Below are 12,949 nucleotides of genomic sequence, written 5' to 3' on the forward strand. Positions count from 1 at the left end.
CCTCGGAACATGCCCACGCTCACATGGGGACAGAGATGCGCACAGACACGTCACAAAGGCAGGTCCTGTTGACAGGCACACCACAGGGGGGGGGCACGCAGACCACTGAGCATACTCCCAAGATTTGCTAAATGCAAAGACTGGGGGAAAAAAAAAAACCCACACCATCCCGACAGAAATGCACCCTTCAAGCACACCAAGCCACACAGATACGCCACTCTGCTGTCACTTTCACGGACGTGGGACAGAGCCCCAGGGGAGGGGTAATGTGAGTGTAGGGTCACTCAGACAAGACACTCTCACGAAGACACTGCAGTTACTCCCCGACTCGGGCCAGGGCCTCGGGGACAGTCTTTTGGGTACAGTTGGCAGGAGGGGACGCACAGGGTGGCCCCTCATGGCCTGTTGGCGCTGGTCCTATCGTGTGTCCCTGCACCCCAAGGCTTCACCAACATGCCCCCCAGCCAGGCTTGGACACCCCATTCTCAGAACTCCAAGCCCCCAGGCAGGGGGTTTGTGATGTCATGCCACCATGCCAACTTTCCTGTTCCGTTAGAAGGGCTGGTTCCCTGGTGTCCATGAGACCCTTCCATGCTGCAGGCACCAGGGTCCTCCTGTGCTGCCCGTGGAGGGACAGCCCTGGCTTGTGCTGTGGTGGTATTCGGAGCTGGCAGGGCACTGTGGCAGGCCCTGTGTTTATTGCCTGGTGACCTGAGGCCCATCCCAAGGGTCCCTCCACCCCATTGTTCAGACAGGGGAGGAGAGAGGTGTTCTGCGACCTGACCTGTGGAGGACCCAGGTCGGAGGTCACTAAGGAGGGACTGGAGGAGCTGTGGATTAAACACCAAAGAGAAGAAGAAGAGGAGGTCGTTGAGGTCAGTGTGTGCTCCAGTCCCCCACAATGTCTCCTGACTGAATGTGGGGGGACAGGACTCAGGGCTAGCTGGGGATCCCTAAGGGAAAGGAACAGAGATGGGGGTCCTTGGTACTAGATGAGACCTCCCTGGTCCCAGCTGGGACAAGCAGCTCCCATGCTTGTTTCTTGGTATTCATCCGTGGCACATGGGACCTCCTCCATGTGTGGTTTTAGGGAGCAGATGGAATGAGACAGAGAGAGAAGGATCGCAAGACACGAGAGTCAGAGCAATGTGAAGGGGCTGGCTGGGCTGCCTCAGTTTCCTCAGCTGAGATGTGGATGAGGAAGAGATGGACGAAGGATGGAGGAAGAAGAAACCTGGAAGGGGGAGTAAAAGGGGGCAGATGGAGGAGGAAAAGGGGAGGATGGAGACTTGGAAGGGGGAGGGTGGACAGGACCTGGAGGAGGAGAGACAGAGGGAGCGAGAAAGGGAGGAGGGAGAGCCAGAGAAGGAGGCAGAGGAGGTAGATGAGGAGGAGGGAGACTTGGAAGGGGAGGACGGAGAGGGGCTGGAGGAGCCTGACCCCGCAGCACAGGCAGCGGCCCCGGAGGCTCACATGAGGGCGCACTTGCCCTTGATGCGGTCTGTCCGCTTCTGCTTGCCGGAGCGCTTGCCGTCGATGCTGAGGCTGACGTTGCGGCGGGTCTCGAGCGTCAGCAGCTCCTGGAAGAGCTCCTTCACGTTGTAGTTCATCTTGGCGGACGTCTCCATGAAGGCGCACTTCCACTCCTGCGCCACTGCCTGCGCCTCGCGGGTGTCCACCTCCCGCTGCGTCTCGTCGCACTTGTTGCCCACCAGCATGACGGGGATGTCCTCCACGCTGCCCTTGATCTGCACGATGAGCTTGTAGATGGCGCTCAGTTCCTCCAGGGACTGCTTGCTGGTCACCGAGAACACCAGGATGAACGCGTGGCCCTTGGAGATGGAGAGCCGCTGCATGGCCGGGAACTGGTGGCTGCCCGTGGTGTCTGTAATCTGCAGTGTGCACACGCTCTTGTCACAGCTGATCACCTGCCGGTAGGTGTCCTCGATGGTGGGGATGTAGGTGTCGCGGAACGTCCCCTTGACAAAGCGCAGCACCAGCGAGCTTTTGCCTACGCCCCCAGCTCCAAACACCACCACGCGGTAATCATTGCTTTGCTCAGGCATCTTTCCCCACGCCGGGTGGTGGGGGTCGGGGCCGGCTCCTAGAACCCCCCACACGGACCCTGTGGAGAGGGGACAGTCAGACAGACACAAGAGGCCCACCCACCCAGAGGAGACAGCTCCAGGCCGCAGGGCCAGGAAAGGTAACATCCATCCTGCCCAGTGTCCTTGCTGAGTCTGCAGTGTGCCCTACAGTCAGGCAGGCTCTCTCTGCCTGCAGCTCCCTGCTGGCTCCCAGGCTTGCTGGCCATGGACAGAATCTGGAGCCTCCAAGGGGACGCTGAGCTGGAAGAGGACACGAGGATATTCAGTTCTGTCCTCCAGCCACCAGATCATCCTGCGAGGCCTGATGCCACACTCAGCTCCACACTTGCGCAAACTACCTCACCACCTTGGTTTATGTGACCCTGTCCCCGTGGAGACACAGTGAATCTCCAACAATCCAGGGTTCCCTGCTCTTTGTCTAAGCCACAATGTCCTAGACCTCACAGGAGCCACACAGTGGGGTTGTTTAAAATGTACATTTTAGCCAGGTGTGGTGGCGCATGCCTTTAATCCCAGCACTCAGGAGGCAGAGGTAGGAGCATCACCGTGAGTTTGAGGCCACCCTGAGACTCCATAGTGAATTCCAGATCAGCCTGGGCTAGAGTAAGACCCTACCTCAAATAAATAAATAAATAAATAAAAATAAAATGCGTATCTTGGGGCTAGAGAGATGCCTCAATTGGTAAGGGAGCTCTCTAGCAAAGCTTGATAGAGTGGGGTTTTATTCCCCAGTACACACGTAAAACCAGGTGCATAAACTGGATGCATCTGGAATTTGCATTGGCTAGAGGACCTGACGTGCCCATTCCTCTGTCATTCACATTCTCTCCCTCTCCCTTTTTCCTTTCAAATAAATAAATAAAAATATTTAAAAATTTTAAAAATAAAACATGTTTCATCTGTGATCCCAGCACTTGGGAGACTGAGGCAGAAGGGTGGTCAGTTGTTGCAGACCAGTGAGTCTTTGTCTCTGAGTAAATAAGAAAACAAAAACCAGGCATGGTGAGGGAGGGTATTACCATGGGATATTTTTTATAATCATGGAAAATGTTAATAAAAATTGAGGGAAAAAACAGGCATTGTAAAATAGGCTAAGGACAGCTTTCAGGAGACTGAGGCAAGAGTTCTAGGCCAACCTGGACTACAGAGTGAGACTATCACAAAAATAAATAAGCCAGGGCTGGAGAGATGGCTGAGTGGTTAAGGTGCTTGCTTACAATGCCTAATGACCTGGGTTCAATTCCCCAATACCCATGTAAAGCCAGATGTACAAAATGGCACATGCATCTGGAGTTTATATCCTGTGGCTAGAGGCTCTAGTGCACCCATTCTTTCTTTCTCTCACTCTCTATCTGCCTCTCTCTCTCTTTCTCTCTTGCCTTGCAAATAAATGAATGAAATAAATAAATAAAATAAATTCTTAAAAAAAATAAATAAGGGCTGGAGAGATGGCTTAGTGGTTAAGTGCTTGCCTGTGAAGCCTAAGGACCCCAGTTCGAGGCTCAATTCCCCAGGATCCATGTTAGCCAGATGCACAAGGTGGCATATGTGTCTGGAGTTTGTTTGCAGTGGCTACAAGCCCTGACATGCCCATTCTCTCTCTTTCTCTCTCTCTCTCTCTGTTGCTCTCAAATAAATAAATAAATAAACAAAAAATGAAAAAAATAAATAAGTCAGGTATGGTAGCATATGCCTATAATCCCAGCACTCAGAAGGCTGAGGCAGGAAGATTGCTGTGAGTTTGAGGCCAGCCTGGGCTACATAATGAGTTTCAGGCCAGCCAGGGCTACATTGTAAGACCATGTCTTTAAAATATGGGGTAGGCAGGCATGATGGTGAATGCCTTTAATACCAGTACTTGGGAGGCAGACATAGGAGGATCACTGTGAGCGCAAGGCCAGCCTAAGACTAGAGTTCCACATCAGCCTGGGCTAGTGTAAGACCCTACCTCAAAGAAAGAAAGAAAGAAAGCTGGAAAGCTAGCTCAATGGTTAAGGGCACTTGTTTGCAGAGCCTCCCAACCCAGGTCCAGTCCCCCAGCATCCACAGAAAATCACAAGCACAAAGTGGTACATGTGTTTGGAGTTTGTTTGCTGGGGCAGGAGGTGCAGGATCACCTGCACTCACTTTCTCTTTCTCCCTCTCTTTCACTGTCTCTCTATACCTGCCTCTCTCTCAAACAAATAAATAATTTTTTTAAAAGAAATGACACTGAGTACGTACATAACTATAATAATAAAAAAAGAAATGCAAGCCAGCTGCACACCTTCAATCCCTGCACTCGGGAGGCAGAGGTAGGAGGATCACCATGAGTTTGAGGCCACCCTGAGACTACATAGTGAATTCTAGGTCAGCCTGAGCCAGAGTGAGACCCTACCTTGAGAAACCAAAAAAAAAAAAAAAAAGAAAGAAAGAAAGAAAGAAAGAAATGCAGATTCTCTAGCCTCATTACTGCCCTATGAACAAGTCTCAGCTGTAAATAATAATAATAATAAAATCCAGCCAAAAAAAGTAAATAAAAGGGCTGGAGAGATGGCTTAGTGGTTAAGTGCTTGCCTGTGAAGCCTAAGGACCCCAGTTTGAGGCTCAATTCCCCAGGACCCACATTAGCCAGATGCACAAGGGGGCGCACACATCTGGAGTTTGTTTGCAGTGGCTGGAAGCCCTGGCGCACCCGTTCTCTCTTTCTCTCTGTCTTTCTCTCTTTCTCTCTCTCTGTTGCTCTCAAATAAATAAAAATAAACAAAAATAAATTAAAAAAAGTAAATAAAAGGCCAGACATGGTTGTGCATGCCTTTAATCCCAGCACTTGAGAGGTAGAAGTAAGAGGATTGCTGTTGAGTTCAAGTCCAGACTGAAACTACAGAGTGAACTGCAGGTCAGCCTTGGCTAGAGAAAGACCTTACCTGGGAAAACAAAAACAAACAAACAAAAATGGGGGCTGGAGAGATTGCTCAGTGTTAAGGTACTTGCCTGCAAAGCCCAGTGACCTGGGTTCAATTCCCCAGTACCCACATAAAGCCATATGCACAAAGTGGCACATGCATTTGGAGTTCATTTGCAGTGGCAGGCAGTCTTGGCACACCCATTCTCTCTCTCTCTCTCTCTCTCCTTGCAAATTAATTTTTAAAAATTTTTCAAAAAACAACAAGAGGGCTGGAGAGATGGCTTAGTGGTTAAGGTGCTTGCCTGTGAAGCTTAAGGGCCCAGTTTCGATTCCACAGTAACCACGTAAACCAGATGCACAAGGTGGCACATGTGTCCAGAGTTCATTTGCAGTACTTGAAGGCCCTGGTGTGCCCATTCTCTTTCTATCTCCCAATCTCTCTCAAATAAATAGATAACTAAAATATATTAAAAAAAATAGCCAGGGGGCTGGAGAGATGGCTTAGCGGTTAAGTGTTTGCCTGTGAAGCCTAAGGACCCCGGTTCAAGGCTCGGTTCCCCAGGTCCCACGTTAGCCAGATGCACAAGGGGGCGCACGCGTCTGGAGTTCGTTTGCAGAGGCTGGAAGCCCTGGCGCGCCCATTCTCCCTCTCTCCCTCTATCTGTCTTTCTCTCTGTGTCTGTCGCTCTCAAATAAATAAATTTAAAAAAAAAAAAAATAGCCAGGCATGGTGGAGCACACCTTTAGTCCCAGCACTCAGGAGAGAGAGGTAAGAGTATGGCTGTGAGTTAGAGGCCAGCCTGAGACTACAGAGTGAATTCCAGGTTAGCCTGGGCTAGAGAGAGACCCTACCTCTAACCACCATGCCCCCCACCTCAAAAAAATCCCACACAACACTAACAAAAGCCATCACAGCAATGGCAAGTACAGAAAGCACGTTGTACGCCTCAGCTCCAGATGTAATAAACACTTGGCTGCTGGCCCCAGCCCTGGCCTGGGGAATCTACTGCAGAGCTGAGCCTCTGTCCCCTCATAAATATGCCCCTGACAGCGGGGAAGCCCGACAACCACAATTCATAACCTGTGACACTGATTTCTTCAGCCTGGCAGAGAGGAAAAGCTAATATTAAAACTCAGTGTAGAACTCCCTGCTCCTTAAACTCTCTATGCGGTCATGACTGGGCCGGCCCTGCCTTCCTGCTCAGTTGCAAGGAGCTCCTCCTAGCTTCTCCCCCGTTTCCTATGTTCAGAAGGTCACACACATCAGGGCGCTTCCAGAAGTGCTGGGGGAACAACTGTGGGCAAAAGAAGCAGAGAGCAAAAGGCCTGTCTCAGAAATAATGTCTTCGGGTGTTTTTTCTTTTCTTTTTTCGTTGTTTTTTGAGACAGGGTCTCATGTAGCTCAGGCTGGTCTCAAAGTTGCTGTGTAGCTGAGACTGGCCTTGAACTCCTGATCCCCTTGCCTCCACCTCCCATGTGCTGGCTTGACAGGCCGAGTCAATGGCACAAGCTCCATGTTCAATGTGAGGAGGATCTAGAGCTATCCCAGAGTCAGGTAAGGCCCACAGGTGTGACCCAGGGTAGGCAAATCCAAGTCCTTGACCTCAGTTTTCTTGTCTGTGGAATGGGAGCCTTCATAAGCATATCGTGTGGGGATGTGTGATCAGTAATGGAATCAGGGAACAGAGCCTCAGACTGGTGTCTGGCCCTCCGAGGAGCTCCCCAAGAGTTTGGCAGTCAGAGGAACTGTCACAATCACCAGGGCTCCAGGGAGAAGAGGATGACTGTCCCATAGGGTCTAAAGGCATCAGCTAAAGGCATCAGGAAAAATAGAACAATAAAAGCAAAAGAAAGCCAGGCATGGTGGTGCACCCCTTTAATTTGGGAGGTAGAGGTAGGAGGATTGCTGTGAGTCTGAGGCCACCCTAAGAATACATAGTGAATTCCATGTCAGCCTGGGCTAGAGTGAGACCCTACCTCAAAAAAACAAATCAAAGAAAAACAAAACAAACAAGCCAGGAATAGTGGCGCACGCCTTTAATCCCAGCACTCAGGAGGAGGCAGAGATAGGAGGATTGCCATGAGTTCGAGGCCAGCCTGGGACTACAGAGTGAATTCCAGGTCATCCTGGGCTAGAGTGAGACCCTACCTCGAAAAAACAAACAACAACAAAAAAAAAGTGACAGCTGATATAAACCCTGGTAACATGCTGGACAAACTTCTGAGAACCCCAGATGAACTCTGACTGATAGATGGAGGATACGTGGGTTCTGTAGAATGATTCCAACCAGGGGCTCCTGACCTGGGGGTTCTGGGGTCTCTGCAGATATGGCACTTTCTTGGGTGGACCCTAGAACCACAATGTCCAGCTGATCCTGTACCCATTGGCCTGAGGGAACCTGCCACCCCAAATGTAGCCCCTGCCTGGTTTTGGGTGCTGAGCATGGGTGCCTATGGAAAGATGCTGGGGCCTGGGTCCCCCCCCCCAATGCATAGTCATCCCTCCAACCACCTGATGTCATAAAGACCCAACCCTGTGTCCTTCCAGGGAAATGAGGTGGAGGACCCTGAAGTGGGGAGATGCTTGCTCAAGGTCACGGAGCAAGGAGGTAGCAAGTCACAGTGGGACTGACAGCCAGCCTTTACTCAGCTGCTGGACCCTGGGTGGGAGGGGGCTCCGAGGGTGCAGGACCACCCACCCTGAGTAGCCCAGGCCAAGCAAGACTGTCCTCAGCCCTGCATTCATCTGCAGGGTCAGCATGGGGCAGGGCCCTGGGATGCTGACGCGACCTGGGATGCAAGGAAGTCACGATGAGGGGAAGAGGGGAGGTTCTGGGAGGCAAGGGTGCCTTCCCATGAGGAGCTGCAAGGAAAAGCGACAGTTCCAGGAGACCCTGGGAGGGGACAGGTGTGGGGGGGGTGTCTCCCTTAGGTTCCGGGAGGACCAGCATGCAAACAGGGGGTCCTGAGAGAGAGGGGCCATAACTGAGCAGGATTGAGGACTGACCCCAGGCTCAGAGCCCAGCAAGCAGCTCCTGGAGGGGGACTGATGGAGGGAAGCGGGCCTTCGGGGGGGGGGGGCGGTTGTGTAGGGAGCTGTCCATGGTGGTGGCCGCTAGAGGCCCAACGACTCGGGCTTGTATGCACGGGCCTGGCGTGGTGGCCAGAAGGGTGGGGCGGGGATAATGAAGGAGAGGAGGAGGCCTGGGGACCCTCCATCTCCCCCCACCCCCGTGCTCCTCTGCTCCGTTGCTTACCTGGGCCGCTGTGGTCCCCGCCGCCGAGCCTGGTGTCCGCGCCGCCCCCCGCCCGCCCGCCCGCCCGCCGCGCTGCCGCCGCAGTGGCGCTGTCCCCGCCCCGGCCACGCTCCGCCCCGACAGCCCCGCCCGCCCGCGGACCCCGGAGCTGCCTCCCGTCCAAGGTCAACACTTCCCCTGCCCAAGCCTAGGGGTTGATGGAGGGGCATAAGGGACCCTGCTCCCACCTCATGCTGTGACACGTGGCCACCCGGAGTCCCGAGGACTGTGGAGAAGGTGTCAGGGCTCCCTGCAAGGCTGGGTCACCCAAAGCTACAAAGGACAGAGGGCAGTGGTCCTAGGAAAACCTGAGGATGAGAGTCCTGGGCACCGGAGCCTAGGGCTGGAGCTGGAAGAGCGAACAAATCCAAGGGAGGAAAGGGGAGGAGGATAGGGGGTGTGTGAAGAAGGTAGAGACCTGTATGTACACTTGAGACTGAGGCAGGGGGATTGCTGAGAATTCAAGACCAGCCTTGAGTACAGAGAGTGAGACCCCGTGTCAGAAAGGAAAAACATGGCCAGTGTGGTGGCACACGTCTTTAATCCTAGCACTCAGGAGGCCAAGGTAGGAGATTGCGCTGAGTTTGAGGCCAGCCTGAGAGTGAATTCTCTCTCTCCTTCTCTCTCTTTCTCTCTGTCTTGCTAAAAAAAGAAAGAAAGAAAGAAGGAAAGAAAGAAAGAAAGACACTGAGGGATCTCTGGCTCTGGCTTCTTCTTCTTCATTTTTTTTTTTTTTTTGGTTTTTTGAGGTAGGGTTTCACTCTAATTCAGGCTCTCCTGGAATTCACTATGTAGTCTCAGGGTGGCCTCGAACTCACGGTGATCCTCCTACCTCTGCCTCCCGAGTGCTGGGATTAAAGGCATGCACCACCATGCCCAGCTAACTCTGGCTTCTTGATTGTCCCTCATCAGTTTCTGGGGCTCTGGGCTGCAGAGGTGGCTCAGTGGTTAAAGGTGCTTGCTTGCAAAGCCTGACAGCCCACATTTGATTCCTCAGTGCCCACATAAAGCAGATACACAAAGTGGTGTGTGCATATGGTGTTCATTTGCAGTGGCAGGAGGCCCTAGTATGCTGGTGCACCCATTCTCTCTTTTCTCTCCCTTCCTCCTTGCAAATAAATAAATGAGAAACAAGATGAACTAGTTTCTGGGGCTCTGGCTTTGATAGGTCCTTCCAATACCCTTGGTGAAACCATCCACCTCCTTGAGATAGGGTCTCATGTAGCCCAGGATGGCCTCAAACTCCTGGTCCTCCTTTCCCCACCTCCTGAGTGCTGGGATAACAGCACTCAGGTCAGCCTGGGCTAGAAAGCAAAACACTAACTCAGGGAAAACAAAGAAGGAGAAAGGAAACACACAAAAAGACAGGAAGAAAGAGAAGGAGGAAGGGAGGGAGAGAAATGTAAGAATAAAAAAGATTAAAGACATTGTGCCGCGGTGGTGCACGCCTTTAACCCCAACACTTGGAGGCCAAGGCAGGATGATGACCGTGACTTCAGGGCTGGGTGGGGGAGATGAGGCGGCTCAGCTGTTACAGGTGCTCCCTTGCAAAGTCAGCAGCCTGGTTCGATTCCCCAGCACGCAAGCAGAATTAGACACACAAAGTGCTGCATGCATCTGGGGTTCCTTTGCCCTCCTGGTGCACCCACTCTTCCCCCCCCCAGCCTTTCTAGCAAATAAATAAATAAAAATAATTTTTTAAGAAAGAAAACCCAAACAACAAAAACCACAGGAGAAGCAGAGATTATGGTGTGGTGTTCATGCCGGAGGGTTAAACCTAGAGGTGTCTGCAGTATCCTAGGAGCTGTCCCGGGAGAAATGAGGAAAGAAAAGCTGTGAAGAGCCAGGTGTGGGGGTGCAGGCCTGTGATTCAGCCTGGGAAGCTGAGCTCCGGGCAAGCCTGTGCTACACAAGACACTGTCTCACAAATAGAAGTGGAGAGCAGGTCTGGGCAGAGATGGTGCCGAAGGGACAAAAGAGCCAATGTCAGCGAGGGGTCCAAGGACGGGTGGCCACTGAGGAATCCAGTAGCTGGTGTGACAAGAGGGGACCCCCCTCATTTGGTTTTCTGCTGGGGGTGTTTATAGTCCCTACAGTTATGTTTCTCCTTGGGGCACAGCTGTGTGGCAGATGTGTGTCTGTCTGTTTTTGGTGATGCTGACAAGAGAAAGCTGTCACCTTATCCTCTGTCCTGACCCCATCTGGGAAAAACTCAGAGAGTTTACTGAAGTTCACAGGACCCATGGACGGAGCCCTGTGGAGTTTGTGTAGCTGGAACCTGTCTGGGAGGCAGTGAGCTCCCTGGCATGGGGGGTGTGAGCAGAAAGATGCTGAGGGGGGCTGGAGAGATGGCTTAGTGGTTAAGGCACTTGCCTGCCAAGCCTAAGGACCCATGTTCAACTCTCCAGATCCATGTTAGTCAGCTGCACAAAGGTGAGGCAAGTGCAAGGTCACACATGCCCACTAGGTGGGGCAAGTGTCTGGAGTTCGATTGCAGTGGCTGAAGCCCTGGCACACTAATTCTCTCTTTCTCCTTCTCTCTCTCTTTCTCTCTCTTTGTCTTGCTAAAAGAAAGAAAGAAAGAAAGAAAGAAGGAAGGAAGGAGGGAGGGAGGGAGGGAGGGAGGGAGGGAGGGAGGGAGAGAGAGAGAGAGAGAGAGAGAGAGAGAGAAAGAAAGAAAGAAAGAAAGAAAGAAAGAAAGAAAGAAAGAAAGAAAGAAAGAAAGAAAAAGAGAGAGAGAAGACAGAAAGACGCTTAGGGATCTCTGGCTCTGGCTTCTTTTTTTTTGTTTGTTTTTTGTTTTTTGTTTTTTTGAGGTAGGGTTTCACTCTAATTCAAGCTCTCCTGGAATTCACTATGTAGTCTCAGGGTGGCCTTGAACTCATGGCGATCCTCCTACCTCTGCCTCCTGAGTGCTGGGATTAAAGACATGCCCCACCATGCCCAGCTGACTCTGGCTTCTTGATTGCCCCTCATCAGTTTCTGGGGCTCTGGGCTGCAGAGGTGGCTCAGTGGTTAAAGGTGCTTGCTTGCAAAGCCTGACAGCCCACATTTGATTCCTCAGTGCCCACATAAAGCAGATACACAAAGTGGTGTGTGCATATGGTGTTCATTTGCAGTGGCAGGAGGCCCTAGTATGCTGGCGCACCCATTCTCTCTTTTCTCTCCCTTCCTCCTTGCAAATAAATAAATGAGAAACAAGATGAACTAGTTTCTGGGGCTCTGGCTTTGATAGGTCCTTCCAATACCCTTGGTGAAACCATCCACCTCCTTGAGATAGGGTCTCATGTAGCCCAGGATGGCCTCAAACTCCTGGTCCTCCTTCCCCCACCTCCTGAGTGCTGGGATAACAGGCACGCGTCACCATGGCCAGTCTTTACACTCCCTTCTTTTCTCCAGCCAGGTCTCTGAGCAATATTTCAGTGACCTGCTGTTGTAGTGACCCCTCATTGCTGGGACAGAACATCCGAGCCGAAGCAGCTGATGGGAAGAAAGGGTTTATTTCAGCTTCCAGTCTTGAGGGCAAGTTTCAGCATGGCAGGGAAGGGACGGTAGACTAGGATGAGCTTCACGTATTGCTACAGTAGCTGACAAAAAGCAGCAAGAATGAGCTAGCTCTGGCAAGGGGAAGCTAGGCTATATCAGACCTAAGCTTGGCCCCCAGCAACACACTTCCTCCGAGACTCCATCTAAGTAGGCACCTTTAACCATTGAGCCATCTCCCCAGCTAGGGACCAAGCATTCAAAACACCCTTATTCCTGGTTTCCCAGGCCCTCCCCTTCAGTCCCTCCCCTTGTCCTAGGTCAAGGTCAAGCTTCTGTACCTGGGCTCCGATTCTTCCATGTCTTGACTCTCCCTCTCCTCTTTGCGGCCCTCATCTGTCCTGGGCTGCCTGGAGTTGCTTATCCCATGGCCCCTGTTCCTTCCCACCCTGACTCCATGGGAGTCCCTTGCCCAAGGAGCAGGCTCCTCACACGCCCCCTAGTAACTCTCAGCAGGACACGGAGACAACCCAATGGGTAGAGTTGATTTTATTTTATTTTTATTTATTTGAGAGAGAGAGATACAGAAGTAGGTGGGGGGGGGGAAGAATGGGTGCAGGTGCCTCCAGCCACTTCAAACAAACTCCAGATGCATGTGCCCTCTGTGCATCTGGCTTATGTGGTTTCTGGGGAGTCGAACCTGGGTCCTTTGGCTTTGCAGGCAAACATCTTAGCCGCTAAGCTATCTCTCCAGCCCAAGTTGATTCTTGCTCAGGGTGGATGCATGCCGGGAAATGTCCCAAGCCTCAGTTTCCCTGTCTGTAGATGAGGATCGCTGTCACCCCTCAGGGCTGCTGGGAACAAATTCGAGTCCCACTTGTTTGTTTTGGTTTTTCAAGGTAGGGTCTTGCTTGCTCTAGCCCAGTCTGACCTGAAATTCACTATGTAGTCTCCAGCTGGCCTTGAACTCATGGTGATCCTCCTACCTCTGCCTCCAGAGTGCTGGGATTAAAGGCACGCATCACCATGCCTGGCAAGTCCCACTCGGTGTCCAGGGGTTTGGGGCTGGAAACCCTGCTCCCTCCTTCTCTGATGGGCCACCACAGCTCACTGCTGACTCTCCTCTGCTCCTCTGGGCACCATTCCAGGCTGGGCAGGCTGACTCAGGAGTAGAA

The 12,949-nt window shown here is 52.1% G+C and overlaps 1 protein-coding gene across 2 annotated transcripts; it reads right to left on the bottom strand.

Moving 5' to 3' along the window:
- Positions 1–1,321: 1,321 nt before the first annotated feature.
- On the bottom strand, positions 1,322–8,631 carry Diras1 (DIRAS family GTPase 1). Of its 2 annotated transcripts, none has more exons than XM_045134627.1 (2): positions 8,480–8,631; positions 1,322–2,125 (listed from the first exon to the last, which is right to left on the bottom strand). In XM_045134627.1, exon 2 carries the CDS (start codon positions 2,064–2,066, stop codon positions 1,470–1,472), a length of 597 nt encoding a protein of 198 aa, XP_044990562.1. In that variant the 5' UTR covers positions 2,067–2,125; positions 8,480–8,631; the 3' UTR covers positions 1,322–1,469. The 2 variants fall into 2 exon arrangements, with proteins under 2 accessions (XP_044990562.1, XP_044990561.1); XM_045134626.1 differs by lacking the exon at positions 8,480–8,631 and adding an exon at positions 8,253–8,287.
- Positions 8,632–12,949: the final 4,318 nt, after the last annotated feature.

This window comes from Jaculus jaculus, chromosome 15 (genome assembly GCF_020740685.1).
Source record: "Jaculus jaculus isolate mJacJac1 chromosome 15, mJacJac1.mat.Y.cur, whole genome shotgun sequence".
In the NCBI taxonomy this organism is placed as follows: Eukaryota; Metazoa; Chordata; class Mammalia; order Rodentia; family Dipodidae; genus Jaculus; species Jaculus jaculus.

Coding starts and splice junctions, on each gene's coding strand:
- Diras1 (XM_045134627.1), bottom strand. CDS start 2,066: ATGCCTGAGCAAAGCAATGATTACCGCGTGGTGGTGTTTGGAGCTGGG.